The sequence below is a fragment of the Dendrobates tinctorius genome, unplaced genomic scaffold, assembly GCF_039654945.1.
Source record: "Dendrobates tinctorius isolate UK_male_01 unplaced genomic scaffold, ASM3965494v1 ptg000071l, whole genome shotgun sequence".
NCBI classification, from domain to species: domain Eukaryota; kingdom Metazoa; phylum Chordata; class Amphibia; order Anura; family Dendrobatidae; genus Dendrobates; species Dendrobates tinctorius.
Window position 1 is genome coordinate 3,044,694 of NW_027361739.1, and position 25,996 is coordinate 3,070,689.

Sequence of the window (25,996 nt, forward strand, 5' to 3'; positions counted from 1 at the left end):
TGAGAAAAGACACAGGGAAAAAGTATTGAACACATGAAGAAAGACAGGTAAAAAATGCCTTGAAAAGTAATGACACCTGCCACTTAGTGAAAAATAATATCAGCTGGTTCAACTGATGGGCTATAAAAAGGTGTCCCATTATAATGTGCCGCACAGGAAACATCTAATGATAGGTAAAACCACTGAACTCTCTCAAGACCTTTGCAACCTTATTGTTGCAAAATATACTGATGGCATTGGTTACAGAAGAATTTCTAAACTACTGAAGGTTCCAGTGAGTACTGTTGGAGCCATAATCCAGAAGTCAAAAGAACATAATTTCTCCATAAACCGTCCACCACAACCAGGTGCTTCCTGCAAGATTTCAGAGAGAAGAGTGAAAAGAATCAGAAGAGTTGTCCAAGAGCCAAGGGCCACATGTGTAGAGCAACAGAAAGTCCTGCAGGTACAATTGTTGCAAAGAAAACTAGAATTAATGCACTCAGGATTCGAAGAGCTTACAGCCTGCAATGAGCCCGTTGCCTCCTCACCGCCATCGGAGCTACCGCTTCACCAACACCAGAGCTGCTGCAATAGGTGAGTGTAGGTGTTTTTAATTTAATTAGACCAAACATGAGCAATGAGAAAGGGTTGTCCAAATAGTGCTGTCTAGCTCTGCAGGGACTGTGACTTGGATCATTAGCCCAAGGCAGGTCCACTGCAACTTTTCCCTGTCCTGCTCACCTAGACTGATAGGTCACTTCCTATGTGTACGTATCAAGTTGCAACTAGTCGCATAGCTCCCGACCAGCTTTTCAAAGGCTATTTTCTCTAAAATTCCACAATATTTCAGAGTAAAACATACACTGCTGCAATAACATGCTTGCTGCCTGTGGTTCCTGCAGCATGAATCAGATGACAGTTTCCCTTTGCCTGCAAGTCACAGACAAAAAAAATAATTGCACATGGAAACGTAGTAGTAGTAGTAGTAGTAGTAGTAGTAGTGTAACTTGAAGCTTGTCGGCCTCAGTCCAAGTGTTTCAATAGGGCCCCCAACTATCAGATCACAAGCCATAATAGTATTGGTCTTCTCATAGGCAAAAGAGACCTTTTAGTCCCCTAAAGTTCCAAGGCCCCCTGGATGTTACTGCAACCCCCCAACCTACTGTCTCCTTCCCCACCATCCCGTAGAATGTAAGCCTGCTAGGGCAGGGTCTTCTCCCCTCTGTATCAGTCTGTGATTGTTAGTGTGTTTACTGTAAGTGATATCTGTAATTTGTATGTAACCCCTTCTCATGTACCCCACCATGGAATCAATGGTGCTATATAAATAAATAATAATAATGTTTGTGTGGAAGAATGGGCCAAAATCACACCTGAGCAATGCAGGTGACTAGTTTCTCCAAACAGGAGGCTTCTTGAAGCTGTCATCACCAACAAAGGCTTTTGTGCGAAGTATTAAATACATTTCAGTAAGTGTGTTCAATACTTTTTTCCTGTGTAATTTCTTACTATTACACATAATTTATGGACATCTATGGTTTGATTTCTTTCCTTGTGTGGATTGGATGGGTTGTTACCGACATGTGGGGAGAATTTCATGTCAATAGCACCTTTAGAAATATATTTAGTTTGAAAATTAGTGATGTGTTCAATGCTTATTTCACCCACTGTATATAGCCATTTTATTTTATAAATAACAACAGAGGACGCTATGTAATAAAGAGCTATATTGCTATAAATAACAATAATGGCAAAAGAATTAATAACTTAGTGTCGCCCTACCTCTTTGCATCTGACACCGCTCGCAGCATTTCCGGGTATGTTAGTATATCAAGGGTGTCAGCAGAAAGGAGGCAGGGAAGTGTACAAGCGCAGCCACTGTGTGCATGAGTATGACCGCACACATGCTGGCAGCATTCAGTGCTCGTTCTGGTAAGCGAGCACTCTCAAAGAAGCTGAGGAAAAGCCCCAATATGCAAATGAGGAGTCACCATGGTGCACCAAAATCTTGGTCACGCCAAGGGTGCAACTGAAGTCTCCTCTTTTGCATATGATTTAAAAGTTATTTTCTCCATCACTGTACAAGTGACAGGTACTGTGCTAGTGTGGTTGTTATAGGGGCCAAGTCCCCTACAATGCTATATGCATTTATAATGCATTTTGGGGGTGATGGACTCCCTTTAAAGGGAACCTGTCAGCACGATTGTGCACAGTAACCTACACACAGTGTCAGGTCGGAGCCGTTATACTGAGTATAATGATACGTTGGTTGATGACATCCGTCTTGTGGTTGTTTCTTAATCTTTATTTTTAGTTTTGGGTTAATGATATGCTCATGTCCTACGGCGGGGTTGGTGTATGTGGTGCTCTGATTAGGTATTCATAAAGCGGACATGCATAATTGCATGGTTACTGTGCACTTAATCCCTTTTGCTTATTTGAGTGATGAAAAAAAAAGTCAATTTGAAATTGGCGCCTGCACAGTAGCAGCTAACGGTGTATAGAGATCCTGCTGCTATTGCTCAGGCGGCGCCATCTTGCTGGAGAAGGAAAAAAATGTCCTCCTCCAAGATGGCGCCGCCTGCGCAGGAACAGCTCTCAGAGATCGCCGATTGCTGCTATTGCGCAGGCGTGGGCGGCACCTTCTTGAAGGAGGAAAAAATTTTTTTCTTTTCCATAAAGATGGCGCAGCCTGTGCAATAGCAAGCTGAAATGACATGCTGACTGGTGAGGGGCAGTGACTACACCAAAAACACACAGAGAGACATCATTTCACTCACACGTAACACATGCAAGAGATAATAATACAAGTAATTGCGTTCATGTTTATTATCTTTGGCCACATACCTATATGCCAGCCCTGAACATACGGGCATACATATATAGTCCTCTCAAGATTAGCGCCCCCCAGAGTTTAGCACACGGTGCTCTCACATTTGGGACCCCTGGACTATTTTTCTCCTTCACTCCAGAAGATGCCTGAACATTGGAGATGGAGATTCTGGGCAAAACGTCCTCTCTGACACCACAGCACCGCAGCAGAGAGGAGATATCCTACATATTCCGACCCATACCTCAAATACGTCTTCCGGTGTTGGTGGTTGGTGAGATGAGGTTTTATCAAGGTGCGTTCACTCTTCTATGTGCAATGTAATATAATAATTGCCAGAAAAGTGCAGTATAATGTTTCCATCCAGCACAGGCACTAGGGACATTTTTGGTCCGTATTTTACAAATGGTAAAGATAGAGAATAAGCTAGTTACAAATGACAAGGCAGAGGAAGAATAAACAGAGGAGAAGAAATGCAAAGAATTTACAGCGTACGTGCTACAGAGAAAAATACGTCTGTGTGATATAGCCAGTTTGGTCACAGTACACATGTACACTGCCAATGTAACCCCCAAATCCCAGTGTTTATTACCTCCTAATTCTAAGAGTGAACGCACTTTGAGCTAGTTTATGGTCATGTTTGGGGTAACAGGTTGGCACAAGGGGGACTATTTTCAAGGTATGGGGTCTTGCCCATAATTATGGTTTCTTGATGTTGGAGTACCATGCCATACATTGCTCAGCAATGCTCGACAGCCCCCAAATAACACTGACAGTGTACACATTCAATTTCGGAAAGGGGCATCCTGCACCCTCTGTGTAATTAAATGCCACCTCCATCATAAGGTGGCTAGAAGAAGTAAAAGTCTTGATGACCCAACCCCGACATTTTTGTTTTCCTGATGTCTGGACTTCAACGCTACTAGTCTTGTTGTTCGTTCATTTCCATATCTGACACCAGAATGTTTTTCTCAATGGATCCCTCTGGGCCGGTACTGGTGCGGCTGTATCTGGCACTCTCAAAGGCTCCTTGCTGGGCTGCGAGTTTCCTGCGGCGGTACAGGTAGATGATGACCACGATTAAGATACACAAAGCGAAGGTGGAGAGCACTACAACCGCCACCGCCGTGGTGTGCTGTGGTAGGACTGCGAGGAGAGAAAACTAGTTAGATGCTTGGATTTACTACATGCTGCAACTTAATGGAGAACATAACCTTGGGCAATACTGGATAAGATTTAAATCCATTTACTAGAAAATCATAAAGAAGGATTTAAGAATAAAGGGATTATATAGGGTCATTTAAAAAGAAAAAAAGGTGCCTTTCTCCAGAAACAGTGCCACACTTGTTAGTAGGTCGGTTTTGGTATTACAACTCAGCCCCATTAAAGTAAAAAATCAAAAGTTAAAAAAAAGCAGCTACATCTCACACAATCACTTTTTCCAAAACTATTTTTCATAAAGACAGGCCTACTCAAATTAGTGTTACATTAAAGGGTTACTCCCTTTTTCATAAATGGGTATTGTCTGATAGTGCTTGTAAATACAACAAAAATTGTAACTAAAGGAGCATTTCCATCTCAAAGACCCTATCCCAATATGTAGTAGGTGTAATAATAATAATATTAGCAAATACCTCCAAATAAAAATGTATAGTTTTTCTGATTCGCTATGTCTTTTCATCATGTGCAGGCATTGCAGGACCTTAGGTATCCATGGATACAACCGCTAGAAATTAGCTACCTGTCACTACATCAGTTGTCGTAACCATGGATACCTAAGGTCCTGCAATGCCTGAACATGGGGTAAGAGACATAGCGAATCAGAAAAACTATACTCAGAAAAACTATACTACATTTCTAATTGGAGGTATCTGCTAATATTATTATTATTACACCTACTACATATTGGGATAGGATCTTGCAGATGGGAATATCCCTTCTACTTCTTATTAAAAATTTCAGCCGTTCTTGAGATATTAACACTTTTTCTTTATAGCTCATTGCCTTGGAGACCGACCACCACTGCTAGACAGTAGAACAAGCACTGTACATACAAGTTCATTTCTATTGAGCTTGTAATCACGATTTTGAAACTGGCTAGGATCACTGTTGCGCGCTGTTACCTCCTAATTTCAGCCCAGTGCTTATAAGCTAGTCAGCAGCGAGCGGTGGTCGGTCTCTAAGGCTATGTGCACACGCTGCGGATTGGTCTGCGTATTTTCCCACGCGGATTTTGCAAAATCCGCAGGTAAATCCACCTGCGGTTTATCTGCAGATTAGCCTGCGGGTTTGCTCTGAGGTTTATCACCTCTACAATGGAGGAGATGGCAAACCGCAGCAGAATCCGCAGAAAAAAATGACATGTCAATTCTTTCTGCGGATTGGAAACCGCAGCGGAAAATTCAGCACTGTGTGCACTGCGGTTTCCATTTTCCATAGGTTATAATGGTACTGTACAACACAGCAGGGCCAAATCCACTGCGGATCCGCAGAAGAATCCGCAGCGTGTGCACACACCCTTAGGCATTGAGCTGTAAAGAAAATATATGTGTTGATATTTCTATAACGACTTCAATCCTTAATAAGTAGTAAATTAAGAAAGTGTTTATATTTACAAAGACAATCTGACAATATATACCACTTTAAGAATACAAATGTTACTCCACCTGTTGCAACTAATCATATGATCATACAGGAATCCATGAGTAGAAGCTATGGACGCAGCAGCTTGCAGGTCACAAAGAGGCTACGTGTACTATCATCACTTAGCATGAATTAAGGAGACACTGCCATCTTATGTCTCAAGGTTACAATTTATCCGATAGTCCTAGCCTGGACCTAAGGCGGGGGTTCTATTAAAGGGAATATGTCAGCAGATTTTGCTATGTAATCTGAGAGCAGCATATTGTAGGGGTAGAGAGCCTGACTCCAGCGATGTGTCACTTACTGGGCTGCTTGGTGTAGTTTTGATAGAATCCCTGTTTCCTCTAAATTTAACAGTGTCAAACCATTCCATAAATGTATATACAGGACAAAGAAGAGGTCCCAAAATTAATAAAAACAATTTTATTACACGCTTATTAAAAATACACCAATAAAAAAGCAAAATGCCATCTATGGGGATGCTGGAGCACACAAATGTAATGATCCTTAATAGGGCATATTATAACAGTTCAAAAACATTTATGATAATAAAGGGAAATAAATAGCAATCATATGCTGGCATACAGGTATATTCAGTCACCATGTTATGTATAAATATAATAGATAATAGACCGACTTAATAAAAAAATACTGCCCCAATCAAAGAAAGATTGCATCACCTATACAATGCTAGCTGAAGCCAAAGACCAATCAGCACACAGCGGCGTATGACGCCTTAACCCCGCCCCCTGTGACATACTTCCACCCAACGCTCAATGACACGCAAGCAGTGAGCTATTTTCCTCGCCCCCGTCATTTCCGATGATGCTCTGACACTGACACGCAGGTCTCAGCTTGCATGTCATTGAGCGTTGGGAGGAAGTGTGTCATAGGGGCAGGGTTAAGGCGTCATGCGCCACTGTGTGCTGATTGGTCTTTGGCTTCAACCCAAGCATTATTCTTATTTAAATACCGGGCCGCCCCTCACCTTGGACACGCCCCCAGAAGAAGCTGGTGGCGAAACGTGCGTCGGGGTGAGGGGACGCCAGGAGCACCTCCACGAATTGTCGGTAATTATGACCTAATACAGGTCTTTTTTGGTTGCATTTTTGATTAGTTACCTTAATGTCTCAGGGAATTTAGGGCTGTTCCTCCCTGCTTATAACCTAATTTATACTGTTACCATACACTTAGGCATTTTCAGCTAGCATTGTATAGGTGATGCAACCTTTCTTTGATTGGGGCAGTATTTTTTGATTAAGTAGGTCTGCTATTGTCTATTATATTTATACATAACAGGGTATTCTGGCTTAGTCATTCTCATTATAATGTTATCGGTACATCTTATACCAGTATATGTTAGGACCTTGTGCACTGGTTATTGATTGCTATATTGAGTGAATATACCTGTATGTCAGCATATGATAGCTATTTATTTCCCTGTATTAATATAAATGTTTTCGGACTGTTGTTATAATTTGCCCTATTAAGCTCAGATCATTACGTTTGTGTGCTCCAGCATCCCCATAGACAGCATTTCGCTTTTTTATTGTTGTATTTTTAATAAGCATGTAATAACATTGTTTTTATTAATTTGGGGACCTCTTCTTTGTCCTGTATATACATTTATGGAATGGTTTGATACTGTTATGTGAAGTGCCCTTGGTAATTATCAGGACATATGTGGCGCCCCTGAGGCACAGTCGCCACAGAGGTACTACACCTCCTCCTGAGGTGTGGTGCCCCACCATCCAGGTAAGGTGGAAACTCCTGACCACGCTCCAACACCTGCACCCCACACCACAAAGTAGTGTAGCAAAGCACCTTCGGCGGCTCCCTGCTTGGAACACGAAACGTGCTGGGAGGTGGGTGGAGTTAGATTACATTTCAAGGAGTGGGAAGAGTTTAAGTTAGTTAGTCAGTAGTTGGTTGTAGAGAGAAGAAGATCCCTAGAAAGAGGGATAGATGGATGGAAGTACTGCAGCAGATCCCAGTGATCGGGGTCTGCTGGCACGAGAAAGGGAGAAAGAGAGCAGCATAGACTGAAAGCTTGACTCTCCATAGAAAGAAAGGATTAGTACGGAACATGAGGAGTAAAAGAGAACAGAGGACGTGGGTGAGAAGAGAACCCTTCCTAGAAGTTCTAAGAGCAAGGCCTGGGCCCGGTCCCCGAGGTTGTACAGATACTAATGTGTTGTGAGTTCATTTTCCCCTTCGTCACTGAGGTCTGGTGAACTCCCTATTCTGGTAAAGGAAGGTAATGAGCCTGATTATCAGGCACCTGAGCCTAATGATGATGACTGGCTGAGTGGAGTCACGGACTGGATATAAGGCTGCCGACGCCCTTCTGCCCTGCGGGTGATTTCTCTGTGGACTTCTAGGACACCAGTCTGATTCCTGCTCCTCTAAAGCTAAGTTTTCTGTTTTGCCAGTTAGCATTTTTTGTTTTGTTTTTTTGTTTTCCTTGCTTTTCTGTATTCTGCCATTCCCTGCTGGGGTGAGCTGAATCTCCTTTTGCCTGTAGCTCTGTCTTCAGAATATTCCTGAGTACTGACATAGCTTTTTTGAAGCCTAGCGTCTTCAGGGCCTTTTTCACTGTCAGTCTGTTGGCCCTTATTTTCATAGGGTTTTTCACGGATTGCAGACAGCAGCCTTCCTGTCCTTTTCTATCTAGTTAGATTGGGCCCTGTCTTTGCTCAGTCTATCTTTCTGTCTGTGTTAGTATTTTCATCTTGCTTCTCCGTCATTATATGTTGGGGGCTGCCTATTGCTTTGGGGTCTGCTCTGGGGCAGTTTAGATTTCCCCTTTCTTTCTTTAGGCCTATTTAATTCTCCGGCTGTGATCGAGGGGTCTAGGGCATCGTAGGAACCCCCCACGGCTACTGCTAGTTGTGTTGATAGGTTCAGGGGTCTGCAATCCGATAGCTGCCAACTTCTCTGGTTTTCTGGACTTAGCTAGCATTTATGTTTTTGCCTCCTATGGTGACTCAATCATAACAGAATCACCCGCCATACCGCAGATCATAGGGTACTCAATAGCAGGAAAGAATTGTGTTTAAAAAAAAAAAAAAAAAAAAGGTGTGTGTATATTCTTTCCTCTTTATCGCTGAGGCCGTAGGGGGAATTTTTTTTCTCTCAATGGAGATAAAGCAATTGTCTGATTGTGTGGAGCAGCTCGCTGTGGAAGTGCGGGGAATTTCCGCCTACCTTGCTCGTTCGCATGCTGTTGAACCAAAGATCCCTACACCTGATGTATTTTTTGGGGATCGATCTAAATTTTTGAGTTTCAAAAATAATTGTAAATTATTTTTTGCCTTGAAGCCTAACTCGTCAGGGAGCTCCACACAGCAGGTTAAAATTGTCATCTCTTTGCTGCGTGGCGATCCCCAGGATTGGGCGTTTTCTTTCAAACCAGATGATCCTATTCTGACTAATGTGAACGCATTCTTTCAAGCTTTGGGGTTGTTGTATGACGAACCTAATGCTATTGATCAGGCTGAAAAGACCCTGTTGGCATTGAACCAGGGTCGAGATTCTGCAGAGTTGTACTGTCAAAAGTTCCGAAAGTGGGCGGTCCTCACTACCTGGAATGATAATGCCTTGGCTGCTCTCTTTCGGAAGGGTTTGTCAGAAGCCGTAAAAGATACTATGGTGGGATTTCCTGTTCCCTCTGGTCTGGACGATTCTATGTCATTAGCCATTCAGGTTGATCGGCGTTTACGTGAACGCAGGATTGCAAGAGATGTGTTGCCACCAGTTGAACAGACGTCTGAACCTATGCAATGTGATAGAGTTTTGTCTAAGGCGCAACGTCAGGAGTTCAGAAGGCGTAATAAGCTGTGTTTTTTCTGTGGAGATGCCTCGCATATTATTTCTGTTTGTCCTAACCGAGAGAAACGCTTTGCACACACGTTTTCTGTTGGTGGTGTTCAACCTAAGTTTCTTCTGGCAATTACTCTGATCTGCTCCCTGTCCACATTTTCCGCCAAGGCTTTTGTGGATTCGGGAGCAGCGCTAAACCTAATGGACTTGGATTTTGCTAAACGTTGTGGATTTCCGATGACACCTCTGCAGACGCCTATCCCTTTGAGGGGGATTGATGCTACTCCTTTGGCTAAAAATAAACCTCAGTTTTGGACCCAGGTGGTCATGCGGGTCGCCCCAGACCATCAAGAAAATTGCAGATTTTTGGTGTTGCATGGTCTGCATGATGCCGTTGTTCTGGAGTTTCCCTGGTTGCAAATTCATAATCCAGTTTTGGATTGGAAATCTGTGTCTGTGGTGAGTTGGGGTTGTCGGTGTGCCTTTAGTGAGGCTCCGTTTTTTTCCACCTCTCCTCAGTCGCATGATGTTCCTGACTATTTGGCGGACTTTTATGATGTATTTAGTGAGAATGAGTCTGCGTCCTTGCCTCCTCATAGGGGTTATGACTCTGCAATTGAACTAAGCCCGGGGTGTAAATTTCCCAAGGGTCGGCTCTTCAATTTATCTGTACCCGAGTACGAGGCTATGCGGTCCTATATTAAGGAGGCGTTGGAGAAGGGTTATATTAGACCATCCTCTTCACCCTTAGGTGCCGGTTTTTTTTTGTGGCCAAAAAGGATGGTTCTTCAAGGCCTTGTATTGATTATCGTGCCCTCAATAAAATTACTATTAAATATCAGTATCCGTTACCCCTGATTTCGGATCTAACATAGTAACATAGTAACATAGTTATTAAGGTTGAAGGGAGACTTTAAGTCCATCTAGTTCAACCCATATCCTATCCTAACTTGCCCTAACATGTTGATCCAGAGGAAGGCAAAAAAAACCCATGTGGCAACAGTAAGCTTCACATTGGGGAAAAAAATTCCTTCCCGACTCCACATACGGCAATCAGACTAGCTCCCTGGATCAACGCAATATTAAGGAGACTAGTGTATATACCCTGTAATATTATACTTTTCAAGAAAAGCATCCAGTCCCTTCTTAAATTTTAGTAGTGAATCACTCATTACAACATCATATGGCAGAGAGTTCCATAGTCTCACTGCTCTTACAGTAAAGAATCCGCGTCTGTGAGTATGCTTAAACCTTCTTTCCTCCAGACGTAGAGGATGCCCCCTTGTCCCCGTCACAGGTCTAAGAGTAAAAAGATCATTAGAAAGGTCTTTGTATTGTCCCCACATATATTTATACATTGTAATAAGATCACCCCTAAGCCTTCGATTCTCCAAACTAAATAACCCCAAGTGTAATAACCTGTCTTGGTATTGCAGACCCCCTAGTTCCCTAATAACCTTGGTCGCTCTTCTCTGCACCCGCTCCAGTTCAGCTATGTCTTTCTTATACACCGGAGACCAGAACTGTACACAATATTCTAAGTGTGGTCGCACTAGTGACTTATATAGAGGTAAAATTATGTTCTCCTCATGAGCATCTATGCCTCTTTTAATGCATCCCATTATTTTATTTGCCTTTGCAGCAGCTGCTTGACTCTGGCCACTAAATGTGAGTTTGTCGTCCACCCATACACCCAGGTCTTTTTCAGTGACTGTTTTGCCCAGTGTTTTACAATTAAGCACATAATTATACAACTTGTTCGTTCTACCCAAGTGCATGACCTTACATTTATCCCCATTAAAGCTCATTTGCCATTTATCAGCCCAAGCTTCTAGTTTACATAAATCCTCCTGTAATAAAAAATTGTCCTCCTCTGTATTGATTACCCTGCAGAGTTTAGTGTCATCTGCAAATATTGAAATTCTACTCTCTATGCCCCCTACAAGGTCATTAATAAATATGTTAAAAAGAAGCGGGCCCAAAACTGACCCCTGTGGTACCCCACTGCTAACCGTGACCCAGTCCGAGTGTGCTCCATTAATAACCACCCTTTGTTTCCTATCCCTGAGCCAGCTCTTAACCCACCTACACATATTTTCCCCTATCCCCATTGTTCTCATTTTATGTATCAACCTTTTGTGTGGCACCTTATCAAAAGCTTTTGAAAAGTCCATATACACCACGTCCACTGCATTCCCTTGGTCCAGTCCGGAACTTACCTCTTCATAAAAGCTTATCAGATTAGTCTGACAGGAACGGTCTCTTGTAAACCCATGTTGATATTGGGTCATAAGGTTATTCTCCTCCAGATACTCCAGTATAGTATCTCTTAGAAAACCCTCCAGGATTTTACCCACAGTTGAGGTTAAACTTACTGGCCTATAATTTCCAAGTTCAGTTTTTGTCCCCTTTTTGAATATTGGCACCACATTTGCTATACGCCAGTCCTGTGGTACAGACCCTGTTATTATGGAATCTTTAAAGATTAAAAATAGTGGTCTATCTATGACTGTGCTTAATTCCTGCAGTACTCGGGGGTGTATCCCATCCGGGCCCGGGGATTTGTCAATTTTAGTGATTTGTAGACGCCGCCGTACTTCCTGCTGGGTTAAGCAGGTGACATTTAATGGGGAATTTTTATCCCTGATCATGTTATCCGTCATGGGATTTTCTTGTGTAAATACTGTTGAAAAAAAGTCATTTAGCATATTGGCTTTTTCCTCATCCTCATCCACCATTTCACCCAGACTATTTTTAAGGGGACCAACACTATCATTTTTTAGTTTCTTACTATTTATGTAGTTAAAGAATATTTTGGGATTATTTTTACTTTCTCTGGCAATGAGTCTCTCTGTCTCAATCTTTGCTGTCTTGATTTGCTTTTTACAGAATTTATTTAATCTTCTGTATTTATTTAATGCCTCATCACTACCTACTTGCTTTAATTCTCTAAATGCTTTATTTTTTATCTCTTATTGCGCCCCTTACAGCTCTATTTAGCCATAGTGGTTTCCTCCTATTTCTCGCATGTTTATTCCCATACGGTATATATTGTGCACAGGTCCTATTCAGGATGCTAATAAATGTCTCCCATTTTCTTTGTGTATTTTTATGTCTCAGGATATCGTCCCAGTTAATTGCACCAAGATCATCTCTCATCCGTTGGAAATTTGCCTTCCTGAAGTTTAGTGTCCTTGTAACCCCTCTACTACACATCTTAATAAAGGATACATGAAAACTTATTAATTTGTGATCACTATTACCCAAGTGACCCTCAACCCTTACATTTGATATGCGGTCTGGCCTGTTGGTTAATATTAGGTCTAGCAGTGCCCCCCCTCTTGTTGGGTCCTGAACCAGTTGTGAAAGGTAATTGTCTCTCATCGTTGTCAGAAACCTATTACCCTTGCTGGAACTGCAGGTTTCGGTTCCCCAATGTATTTCAGGGTAGTTGAAGTCCCCCATAATAATGACTTCTCCTTGAGTCGCTGCTTCATCTATTTGCTTTATGAGGATATTCTCTGTAGCTTCCATTATTTTTGGAGATTTATAACAAACCCCTATCAGTAATTTATTATTTTTCCCCCCTCCCCTTATCTCTACCCACAGGGACTCTACATTTTCATTAGATTCATATATATTATCACGAAGGATGGGTTTTAAGGATGATTTTACATATAAACACACGCCTCCCCCTCGCTTATTTGTTCGGTCATTTCTGAACAGACTATAGCCCTGTAAATTAACAGCCCAGTCATGGCTCTCATCCAGCCATGTCTCAGATATCCCCACCATGTCATAATTATGTTCCAACAACATTAACTCCAATTCCTCCATTTTGTTGGCGAGACTTCTGGCATTAGTATACATGCACTTTATGTATCTCTCTGTACCTCTATTCTTTCTTAAATTATTAACTGTTCTAACCCCACCCCCCATGCCACCTCCACCCCCAATGTCATTATTTGTGCCCAGGTCTCTATCTGCACTGTCTTCCCCTCCTATAAAAGGAATATCCTCCCCCCCCGTCCCTAGTTTAAACACTCCTCCAACCTTCTAGCCATTTTCTCCCCCAGCACAGCGGCACCCTCCCCATTGAGGTGCAGCCCGTCCCTAGCGTAGAACCTGTAGCCAACTGAGAAGTCGGCCCAGTTCTGCAGGAACCCAAACCCCTCCTTCCTACACCAATTCTTGAGCCACTTATTAACCTCCCTAATCTCCTGTTGCCTCTCTGGTGTGGCACGTGGTACAGGAAGTATTTCCGAAAATACCACCTTGGAGGTCCTTGCTTTAAGCTTACAGCCTAATTCCCTGAAATCATCTTTAAGGACCTTCCACCTACCTCTAACTTTGTCATTTGTGCCAATGTGCACCATGACCACTGGATCCTCTCCAGCCCCTCCCAGTAATCTGTCAACCCGATCAGCGATGTGTCGGACTCGAGCGCCAGGTAGGCAGCACACCGTTCGACGATCCCTGTCTTTGTGACAGATTGCCCTATCTGTTGCCCTAATAATTGAGTCTCCCACTACCAGAACCTGTCTGGCCTGCCCTGCTCTCCTATTTCCCCCCTTACTGGAGCAGACACTCCTCCGGCTTTCAGAGGACATGCCTTGCTGCAGCAGTGCTACTCCTGCACTAACACTCCCCTCATCTGCCAACTTAGCAAACTTATTTGGGTGTGCCAGATCAGGACTAGCCTCCCTGGTGCTCTTCCCTCTACCCCGCCTTCTAACTGTCACCCAGCTAGCTGCTTCATTGTCCTGCAGCTCCAACCTAGCATCCCCCCCCCTCATCTATCCCATTGAGCGTCTGCTCAGTGAGCAGAAGACTCCTTTCCATCTATTCTCTAGAGTTAGAGGTGCTTGCTGGTTTACCAAGCTTGACCTCAGGGGGGCGTATAATTTTATCCGCATTAAGCAGGGGGATGAATGGAAGACGGCGTTTAATACTCCGGAGGGACATTTTGAGTACCTGGTGATGCCTTTTGGGCTCACTAATGCCCCTTCTGTCTTCCAGTGCTTCATGAACGATATTTTCCGAGACTTTGTCGATAAATTTTTGATTATCTATCTGGATGATATTTTGATCTTCTCCAAGGATTGGGATTCTCATGTGGAACATATTCGGACTGTGTTCCGGATCTTGAGGGAGAATTCCCTGTATGTCAAAGGATCGAAATGCCTTTTTGGAGTACAGAGGATTTCATTTTTGGGATTTATTTTGTCTCCGTCAACTATTGAAATGGACCCGGCCAAGGTACAGGCCATTTATGATTGGGTTCAGCCCACTTCTTTGAAGGCCCTCCAGAAGTTTTTGGGTTTTGCTAATTTTTATCGGAAATTTACAGCAAAATTTTCTAGTATTGCCAAGCCATTGACTGATCTGACTAAGAAGGGTGCTGATGTGTTGAATTGGTCTCCTGAGGCTGTTGCTTCCTTTCAGGAGCTGAAGCGAAGATTTACCTCCGCCCCGGTTTTGCGGCAACCTGATGTCTCACTCCCGTTCCAGGTAGAGGTGGATGCTTCTGAGATTGGTGCAGGAGCTGTTTTGTCCCAAAAGGATTCTGTAACATCTAAAATGAATCCCTGTGCTTTCTTTTCCCGAAAGTTCTCTCCATCTGAACGTAACTATGATGTGGAGAATCGGGAACTGTTGGCCATGAAATGGGCATTTGAGGAGTGGAGACATTGGTTGGAGGGAGCCAAACATCAAGTTGTGGTCCTCACTGACCACAAGAATTTGATTTACCTAGAGTCGGCTAAATGCTTGAACCCTAGACAGGCTAGGTGGGCCTTGTTTTTTACACATTTTGATTTTGTTGTCTCTTTTCTTCCTGGAACTAAGAATGTCAAGGCAGACGCCCTCTCTAGGAGTTTCTTTGCTGATTCTCCTGTGGTGACCAAGCCTGCTACCATCTTAGGCGAAGGGGTAGTTCTTTTTGCCATCTCGCCCGATTTGAGACTTGCTCTGCAAGAGTTCCAGGAGGACAAACCTGAGCGTTGTCCCAGTGGAAAGTTGTATGTTCCTGACCAGTGGAAGAAGAGAGTGATGTCTGAAGTTCATTGCTCTGCATTGGCTGGTCATCCAGGTATTTTTGGTACTAGAGATCTGGTGAGTCGCTCTTTTTGGTGGCCCACCTTGTTTCATGATGTCAGGAATTTTATGCAGTCCTGTGGGACTTGCTCCCGGTCTAAATCTTGTTCTCGCTTTAGTGGGTTGTTGATGCCTTTGCCGGTCCCCAGGAGGCCATGGACCCATATTTCAATGGATTTCATCTCTGATATGCCGGTCTCTCAAAGAATGACTGTTATTTGGGTGATTTGTGATAGGTTCTCTAAGATGGTTCATCTTGTACCACTCCCTAAGTTGCCATCTTCCTCTGAGTTGGTGCCCCTGTTTTTGCAACAGGTGGTTCGCTTACACGGGATTCCTGAGAACATTGTATCTGACAGAGGAGTTCAGCTTGTGTCTAGATTTTGGAGGACTTTCTGTTCCAAGCTGGGAATTCAGTTGTCCTTCTCCTCTGCTTTTCACCCTCAGACCAATGGGCAGACAGAGAGAACAATCCAGACCTTGGAGTCGTATTTGAGATGTTTTATTTCTGCTGATCAGGATGATTGGGTTTCATTTTTGCCCTTGGCCGAATTTGCTTTAAATAATAGAGCTAGTTCTGCCACTTTGATGTCACCTTTTTTTTTGTAACTTTGGGTTTCATCCTCGATTTTCTTCAGGGCAGGTGGAGCCTTCTGCCTGCCCAGGTGTTGACACTGTGGTGGAGAGAATGCACCAGATCTGGGACCAAGTGGTGGATAAGTTCTCTCTCTCCCAGGAAAAGGCCCAGCGGTTTTCCAATCGACATAGGACCATTGGTCCCCAGTTTAAGATTGGTGATATGGTGTGGTTATCATCAAAAAATATTGCTATGAAGGTGGCTTCTCCTAAGTTTAAGCCTAGGTTTATTGGACCTTACAAGATTTTGGAGATTATTAATCCGGTCTCTTTTCGCTTGGCTCTTCCTGTCACATTTAAAATCCATAATGTGTTCCATAAGTCCTTGTTGAAGAGGTTTGTTGAACCAGTTGTTGCTGGGGTGGCACCTCCAGACCCTGTATTGGTTGAAGGTAACATGGAATATGAGGTAGAGAAAATACTGGATTCCTGTCTGGCTAGACGGAGACTCCAGTATTTGGTTAAGTGGAAGGGTTATGGTCAGGAGGATAATTCCTGGGTCTCTGCCTCTGATATTCATGCCAAAAGATTGGTGCGTGCATTTCATCGGGCTCACCCTGATCGCCCTGGTGGCGTGGTTGAGGGTTCGGTGACCCCTCCTCAAGGGGGAGGTACTGTTGTGAGTTCATTTTCCCCTTCGTCACTGAGGTCTGGTGAACTCCCTATTCTGGTAAAGGAAGGTAATGAGCCTGATTATCAGGCACCTGAGCCTAATGAGGATGACTGGCTGAGTGTAGTCACGGACTGGATATAAGGCTGCCGACGCCCTTCTGCCCTGCCTGTGATTTCTCTGTGGACTTCTAGGACACCAGTCTGATTCCTGCTCCTCTAAAGCTAAGTTTTCTGTTTTGCCTGTTAGCATTTTTTGTTTTGTTTTTTGTTTTCCTTGCTTTTCTGTATTCTGCCATCCCCTGCTGGGGTGAGAGCTGAATCTCCTTTTGCCTGTAGCTCTGTCTTCAGAATATTCCTGAGTACTGACATTGCTTTTTTGAAGCCTAGCGTCTTCAGGGCCTTTTTCACTGTCAGTCTGTTGGCCCTTATTTTCATAGGGTTTTTCACGGATTGCAGACAGCAGCCTTCCTGTCCTTTTCTATCTAGTTAGATTGGGCCCCATCTTTGCTCAGTCTATCTTTCTGTCTGTGTTAGTATTTTCATCTTGCTTCACCGTCATTATATGTTGGGGGCTGCCTATTGCTTTGGGGTCTGCTCTGGGGCAGTTTAGATTTCCCCTTTCTTTCTTTAGGCCTATTTAATTCTCCGGCTGTGATCGAGGGGTCTAGGGCATCGTAGGAACCCCCCACGGCTACTGCTAGTTGTGTTGATAGGTTCAGGGGTCTGCAATCCGATAGCTGCCAACTTCTCTGGTTTTCTGGACTTAGCTAGCATTTATGTTTTTGCCTCCTACGGTGACTCAATCATAACACTAATCGTCCTGCAGCAGACACCGGAGGAATAGAAGTAGTGACCGCTTTATTCCCACACAAGACTTGGGGGCACAACAGCAACTGGATAGTGAGCCAGGACTTAGTAGCAAGGAGTCCCTGAAGCAGGCTACAGCTGTCTGCCATACAAGTAGAGTTCATAGGAACATCAGACAGGAGGAACTCCAGTGTAACTCAGTACTAGGAGTACGTCATCTAAAGGCGCTATAAGAGACGTTCAGAAAGGCACAAGCTGGCGGAGTGTTGGAAACGAGTATTCCCTCTGGCCTGGGGGTTGACTGAGTCCCAGACCCGGAGAACACGGCACGGAAGCGGGCACCTGTTTGTACAACAGACTGTGAGTAAAGCTTTGGAACTACATGCCCTGGTGTCCTCCACTTATTCCAGCGTCAACCGGCCCGGCACTGCTACATCCCGTGCGCCTGACACTACCCCATCTAAGTGTCACCATATCTACTCTGCCCTGGGACAACAGCCCTGCCTGTGGAGGGCTATACCATCACTGCTGCACCACACCATCTGTCCCAGAGGATCTGTCTGCAGCGTCGGCCTAACATCTACACCACAGGTGGTGTCACGACTATTTCACACTGAACATTTACAATTGGCGCCCAGGGCCACGGGCCGGGTCACAGCTACCGTGACAACTTCTATTGAGATCCACCGGGCCCAGTACCGAGTACCCCACAGCCCTGGGTGTGAGGGGCGTCCCATTTTGGCATCACGAACAGGATGACGAGACCCGATGCCATCGGGTTCTGTGTGCCTACGATTTATTGAACTTAAAAGTTTGTGGAGATGTGCCGAAGACCCTATTTGATAGACTGTAAAATGAACGCTAAAAATGGCCGCTGGTGCGGTGAAGAAGGGCGTGACAACATGGGTGGTCCTAAGAAAAGACCGGAAACTGTTTTGGGCCTCCCCTGTCTTAACTTCTATGCAACTGCAACATGGCCCACCCCCCGAGGGGTTCGTGTACTGGCTTGGTATGGAGGAGTAGGAAAAAGACGCCGCCATCAGAAGGGGGGGCGAAGGCCATTGGCGGGAAAAGAGCTGAGACAGGAAGAAGAACGCCAGAACGCCATGATGGAAGGAGCGCGGAGGCCAGAAGAAAATGGCGGGGAGAAGCCATCCTCCCCCAAGCAACACCTGCGGAGCATACGGCCACTACGACACCCTTTACAGTGGCCGCCACCACCTTCGGGCCGATGCTGTCACTGAATGCGGCCTGCCAGAAGAAGGTACATGAGGGTTCCGGAGGCTGTGGGACAGGAGCTGAGTCCCAGCCCGGCTCTAGCGCGGCCGCGCAGGCTTTTACCGGCATGCCCCCGTCCTGTGCCAACACGGATGCAACTACCGGCCGTTCATCAGTCCACCCCCGGGGTTGTGGCTGCCATCCTTCGTCCCCAGGTACCTAAGCAGGAGCCAGCACATCACAGGGAAGCACCGGGTATGGTCGCCGCCCCAGCCATGATCCTGGTACTAGGAGCTGTGCCTGTGGACAGAAATGGTCCGGTGATTACTCAAATCATGAGTGGTGGCACTCCAATGGCATCCAGCCCGCCACAACTGGCCGTAGCACCGCCAACTGTGGTGCCACTTAGAATCGCAGAGCAGCATCTATCGGTCCCGGCTACAGCCCTTGCTGACTTGTTGGCAGCAGAAATACCACCTGTAACAGCTGATGTGCAATCTGTATGGGAAGCAATGCCAGTCGCTGCCACTCTACCTATACCAGTAGATGCCAATCTCACTCCAGGAGAAAAGGAGTCCCTGCAATTTGTAGACCGCCAGCAACAGGATGAAGACACCAAGAGCATCTTCCCTGGAAGCAGCAGCCCAAGTCAACAGCTTCCAGTACCCCAGGAGGGGACAACTAGCCAGAACCTGCAAAATAACTAACTTTGTTGCCCAGGAGGGTATTTGCACCGTTGTGCCTCATTGGTTTCTAAATTTGTTCATTATGTTTTTCTGTTCGCACTTTTGTTGCCTAGTTTGATTGGCAGCGTTTCTTCATTTGGAACTGTGGAGATCATGGACGCTGAATGATCCGGAACGGTTTGTAAATAGTTGCACCTCTTTAGGTGCCCTCTCTTGGTTTTACATAGATACTTTGCGAAGATAAGGTCTACGTCATCTGGAGCATGACTCCAATCAAAGGACAATGCAAGAGATCCCGGCTGGGAGCGGTGTCCAGCACTTACAAGAATTATTGAAAGTTTTAATGTGAAGTATTTGATAATGTGTCTTATGATAACTTTTATATAAGATGTAGGAATGTTTTAATAAAGAGATTAGAGATTTGAATAAAGAATGAAGATTTGGAAAATGTAGGTGATGAACCAGGTATCAACGATTATCACTTTAAGCTAATGACAGAAAAGTAGAAAATGTGAAAAAGGAAAGATGATGAAGAAATATGTTGATGATGAAACTTGCACTTTTAAATTAAGACTTTAGGTAGTTAATTAAGAATTGTTTGCAATGTTCAAGAATGAGTGCCTCTCACATTGAGATTAGATAAGAATTGTTTACTAAGCATTGCAAAGATTTTGTATGTTTCCGTGTTTGTCAACTTTGTTTGCCTTGCAGCCCGCGGATATGCTGTGTTTAACGGGGGGGGGTATGTGGTGCCCCTGAGGCTCAGTCGCCACAGAGGTACTACACCTCCTCCTGAGGTGTGGTGCCCCACCATCCAGGTAAGGTGGAAACTCCTGACCACGCTTCAACACCTGCAGCCCACACCACAAAGTAGTGTAGCAAAGCACCTTCGGCGGCTCCCTGCTTGGAACACGAAACGTGCTGGGAGGTGGGTGGAGTTAGATTACATTTCAAGGAGCGGGAAGAGTTTAAGTTAGTTAGTTAGTCAGTAGTTGGTTGGAGAGAGAAGAAGATCCCTAGAGAGAGGGATAGATGGATGGAAGTGCTGCAGCAGATCCCAGTGATCTGGGTTTGCTGGCACGGGAAAGGAAGAAAGAGAGCAACATAGACTGAAAGCTTGACTCTCCATAGAAAGAAAGGATTAGTACGGAACATGAGGAGTAAAAGAGAACAGAGGACGTGGGTGAGAAGAGAACCCTTTCTATAAGTTCTAAGGGCAAGGCCTGGGCCCGGTCCCCGAGGTTGTACGGATACTAATGGTCCTGCAGCAGACACCAGAGGAATAGAAGTAGTGACCACTTTATTCCTACACAAGACTTGGGGGCACAACAGCAACTGGATAGTGAGCCGGGACTTAGTAGCAAGGAGTCCCCAAAGCAGGCTACAGCTGGCTGCCATACAAGTAGAGTTCATAGGAACATCAGACAGGAGGAACTCCAGTGTAACTCAGTACTAGGAGTACTTTATCTAAAGGCGCTATAAGAGGAGACGTTCAGAAAGGCACAAGTTGGCGGAGTGTTGGAAACGAGTATTCCATCTGGCCTGGGGGTTGACTGAGTCCCAGACCCGGAGAACACGGTACGGATGCGGGCACCTGTTTGTACAACAGACTGTGAGTAAAGCTTTGGAACTACATGCCCTGGTGTCCTCCACTTATTCCAGCGTCAACCTGCACTGCTACCGTGACAACTTCCATTGAGATCCACCAGGCCCGGTACCGAGTACCCCACAGCCCTGGGTGTGAGGGGCGTCCCACATATGTTGATTAAATTTAACAGTGGTCAGAATGCGGAGCTGTGCACGCCCTTGATTAACAGCTTCCTGTGTACACCGTGCATAGGCAGAAAGCTGCCAATCAGTGGTAGGGCAGGGTTACACTGAGAACTCACGCATAGGATTACCTTGGTACAAATGCAATCCAATTTTTAATCAGATTGTATTCGTCCGATTTAATCGCAAGTGGGAGCGAGCCCTAATAAAGATTTCCTTTCCCTATTGGACATAGTGTGATGACTACACAGAACTGTGGAGTCCCTACATTCCTCTGTATATCAGCTGCGGGTGGGCTAATATAGCATTTTTCCAGAAAACTCGTTCAATAGGTAATGGAACTGGGCTGCTATTTTGCAATCACTTCTACAGTGCTGATTAGAGGACATAGTTTAGCCTATTTTATATTTTAGCCTTAAAGGGGCTGCTCTATGAAAAAAGTTATCGCCTATCCGCAGGATGCCGAACCGTCGTTCCATTCATTCTGTATGGCGCTGCTGGAAAAATTACAAACCCAGCGCGGGGCAGCCACATAGGAAATGAATGGATTGGTGGTCCAGCCATAAAGTCATTACAAGGGGCACTGCAGTATATTGAGGAGGGGATCTGAATAGTTCGTGAACAATGGCTACAACTTATGTGGTTGCACTTTAGTGTGTTTGTGTAGTTACTTACCAGATCTGTCCAGTTTAATTTCTTCCACTAAAAAGGATTACAGAAGAAATAGATTATTTTCTGCTACAATCATTGATAAATGGACTTTACACTTTGCACATAATATGGCTCTGATTATTTTACATCACCCGCTGCTTATTAAGATTTGCTCCATGTCTTTGTGACAAGTATTATTTATTTAATTATCTAGCTTTTTAGATTTTTTTTTCTTCTTCATTCGTTACATTGACCAAATATGAATCTGAAACAGATAAGTTAATCTTGGATCTATTTTAGGTTTGCATTACCAAATAATCCATTTTCTTAGAAAAGCCATTCATCAATAATCTGAAACAGGATATCCGACTGCTGGCTCCAGTGATCTCTTGTGATCTGAAGGGGATTGCCTGAAGACCACATACACACTAGACCAATGTCGTCTTGAGCCAACTGGTATCTTTGGTATCGTCCAACAGTCTAATGTGTATGGGAGCCTTCAGTCTCTTCCCTGATAAATGATCTCATGGGAGAGAAGGATTTGGCATGTCCTATTTTGGACTGTCAATACTTTTGTCCTCCCCGAGATAAGCCACAGCTGAAGGAGGCTGGCCGTGGCTCTCTTATAGGGTACACAGGAACTGAGTGCTGTTGTGGAGGGTGATCCATTGTATGTGCGGGCTTTTAATCAAATTCTTCCTCAGTAGTGAGAAAATGTATAACAACCATTCTCACAGAAATCAGTGAGTTGCTGGCGTATTACATACCATTTACATGGGACTTCCAAAGAGGGAAAACAAACATTTGCAGCTACTCTCCACTTGGGCTAATAATGAGTGTTCTGAGGTCTAGAGCCTTCTTTACTACTTTCTAATTTCTTAGCTGGGTATTAGAGAATTATTTAACTAGTCAACCCCCTTTTACGATAACCAGGTTATATACCAGGCTCTTCAGGGGTGGTCAGTACGACAGAAGCCTTGATGCACAGGCTGTCAACTCTAGGTTAATAGATTATATCACTATGAGATTTACAATAATTCGTTACTCTGCCATAAGTGATAACTATGCAATCATTGTGGTTTGGTCCTGATGAAGAGGTTTGAAAACTTTGAAATGGATTGACACAATAAATCGCATTCACGTTTCACCTTTGTGTAATTGTTGCTCGGGTAGAGCGGACTCTGAACCACAGTATTCCTCATTTATTGCATCGCATCCCATTGGTGGTCCTGCAGCAGCCCTTACATGCTTCTATAGGAGTTGTGACTTCCACCACCCTATCAGGTGAGTGTACCTATTATATTTGACACCGCTTTGTTACCAGATAACACCCTATTATTGCTTTTTGTCTCTCCAGTTTTACCTTTTGCTTCCTAAGTGATAACTAGATAATTACTAGGAGTATTCATTAGTGGACCTCTATGGCTAAAATATTTAGGCCATGTGTGACCAGTTTAAGATTTGGAATAGTAAAATTCTAGTTTACCTCTAGATAGTTTGCAAATAACTCCTTTGCTGATGTTGGTGCAAGAACCCAGACTCCACACGCCATTGCTGCCTTCAATCCAGTAGCAAGAGTTTGGGCTTAATAGACTGGGTCCGGAGTCATGTTGCCCCCAATTGGAGTAATTAACCGGTGTGTTATCATTCCATAAAAGTGATCCTTCTACAATAGAAGATGACAAAGAGCACACATGTTCAGTAGTGAGTAAGGGTCTCCAATGCAGCTGCTGAAAGTTGTACAATCGTTTTAACTCAAGAGTACATCCACAAGCGATACAACTAACGACACTCCTGTGCAGTTTCAGCTGAAGATGTCTCGATGGTGTACGAGTATTTCCTGGTCCCACCTCTAAATATGTGTATGAGTGGTATGGTGTACGAGAGGGTACTGGTCCCACCTCTAAATATCAGACACAAAGACCATATCTTCAGTCATATCTGGATACAAATTTCCACTGATCTAATGGTATTGGGAGATTCCAATAGTGAAAGACCGCTAGTAATGAGGAACAGCACCACAAAGCTTTTATGATAGTCAAAAAATTCCAATGAATAAAGATAGTAAAAAGCAGTTTCCAGCACTTAATACAAACGGTGTGTGTATTGGACATCTGCCAAATACGAGTTTCACCAAAAAGGCTTCATCTGGGGCATAATAACATCTGCTATGTAGAGCCTGGTGAGACCTGGAAACACCCATAAAAGATCCTGACATCTTCATCTAAGTCTTTGTTACCTGCATGGTATATCTACAATTTGATTATTTGAATTTGCACACTGGCCTGTGCTCTCCACACCTGCTGAGGCTATTTTAATAGACTGCGACTGGACATTTTATTTCATTTTAATCCTGTGTAGATTTGCACATGGAAAATAAGAAGCAAGTTATACTACAAGGCATATGATGTTGAATTTTCCTGCATGGAGATTGACTTGCAGAGCAAATTGTAAAAATAAATAATTTTTCTCACAAATTTTACTTCTTTCATTGTAGGAGTTATGTGCCCCAAACTCCTCTACAAATGCTTACAAATAGATTTGTACAAAATTTATAGGCAGATTTGCATTCGATTCATTTTGCATTTTTCATTTTTTCCAGAACAGAAATGGGAGATGCCACTGGTCTGGATATGTAGGAGATCATATGACTTTGCAGGGGAGGCTTCAGCTGCCTAATTACCCATTTGCTTCCATTGCCGTATCTCCCACCAACACTTTCATGTTTCTGACTGGAGAAGCGGTTGAATAACTGCAGGTGTCCTTTTATCTTCCCTTACCAGGAATAAAACTGGGAACCTGATAGCAGTCAAACGAATGTTCATTTGACTGAGAGTTCCTGTGTTTTCAATAGAGAGAGAGGAGAAATTGTTTGAAGGACCCATCTATTTACCATGAACATAAAAGAATTGGGTGTTGAAATTCCAACTTCTTGATCCTTCGTTAAAGGACAGTCGAGAAGCCCCCATACACATTGGATGGTTTGCTGGTCCCACCAAAATTGTCAGTGTTTGTCCAGTTTTCATCTAATGAGTATGGGGGCCTTAAGATGATTGTTTCCATCCTCCCATAAACAGAATAGTACACTTTAAAGGATTCAAACCTCTGGTGCTGAAGGACATGCCAAGCCAGGCTCCCTTGGCCTCACTCTCATATGTCTGCAGGTGCTCCCATACGAATAGGTTTTCAGTTTCATCGACAATTGTCAGCACCTCGCCTCCAACTGCAAAACAACAGCATACTGCACGTTAATAATCCTATATAGGGGTCTCCACTCTTCTCATACATCAAACAAGAACATTTTGGGGACAAAATATACATTCAGACAAAGAATAGTACGTGACATGTTCCATTAGATGTAAAATTGCAGATGCTTCTAAGGGAGAACATCTCCATAATAAGATATCAATCGTGATACAATGGTATGCTATCAATCCCCATACTAATATGGGTTAGTAACTTCCAGTTCTCCAGCCGTCGTGAATCCACAACTCCCAATAGGCTATTAAGGCATGAAGTTTCACATAGGTTGCTGACCCCTGGCCTACAGCTTTGTACTTCAGAACTGAAGTGTCCTTATAATATCTAATAGAATTTAAGGTGAACCTGTCACTGGCCGCTATAAGATGCGGCCACTGCCTTTCAGGGCTTATCTACAGCATTCTATAATGCTGTAGATAAGCCCCGCTCCAACCTGAAAGATAAGAAAAATATGTTTTATACTTACCCGGGGGGCGGTCCGGTGGGTGTTGCAGGTCTGAGTCCGGCGCCTCCCATCTTTTTGCGATGCCGCCCTCCTGCTTGCTTCATCGCTCCTCAGCATCGCACTCCTGCGCAGCTGTACTTATCTGCCCTGTTGAGGGCATAGCAAAGTACTGCAGTGCGCAGGTGCCGGGAAAGGTCAGAGGGGCCCAGCATCTGCGCACTGCAGTATCTTGCTTTGCTCTCAACAGGGCAGATAAGTACACCTGCGCATGAGCGCGATGCCGTGGAGCAATGAAGCAAGCAGGAGGGTGGCATCACAGGAAGATGGGAGGCACCGGACCCGCACCTGCAATATCCATCGGACCGGACCGCCCCCCCCAGGTGAGTATAATAAAATGTATTTTTCTTCACTTGCAGGACGGATCGGGCGCTTTTGTACAGCATTATAGAATGCCGTAGATAAGCCCTGATAGGTAGTGGCCGCATCTTATAGCAGCCAAAACAGGTGACAGATTCCCTTTAATGGAATTAGCATGAA

The 25,996-nt window shown here is 44.2% G+C and overlaps 1 protein-coding gene across 2 annotated transcripts in view; it reads right to left on the reverse strand.

Annotated features, from left to right (window-relative positions):
• Positions 1 to 2,787: 2,787 nt before the first annotated feature.
• The window catches only part of MRC2 (mannose receptor C-type 2), a 183,580-nt gene continuing 160,371 nt past the window's right edge, over positions 2,788 to 25,996 (reverse strand). For both annotated transcript variants that reach the window (XM_073582332.1, XM_073582333.1), the window contains exons 27-30: positions 24,857 to 24,976; positions 23,240 to 23,419; positions 21,778 to 21,804; positions 2,788 to 3,958 (exon numbers count right to left, since the gene is read on the reverse strand). In XM_073582332.1, the coding sequence (XP_073438433.1) occupies positions 3,735 to 3,958; positions 21,778 to 21,804; positions 23,240 to 23,419; positions 24,857 to 24,976 (551 nt within the window). In that variant the 3' untranslated portion in view covers positions 2,788 to 3,734. The remainder of the gene's footprint in view (positions 3,959 to 21,777; positions 21,805 to 23,239; positions 23,420 to 24,856; positions 24,977 to 25,996) is intronic.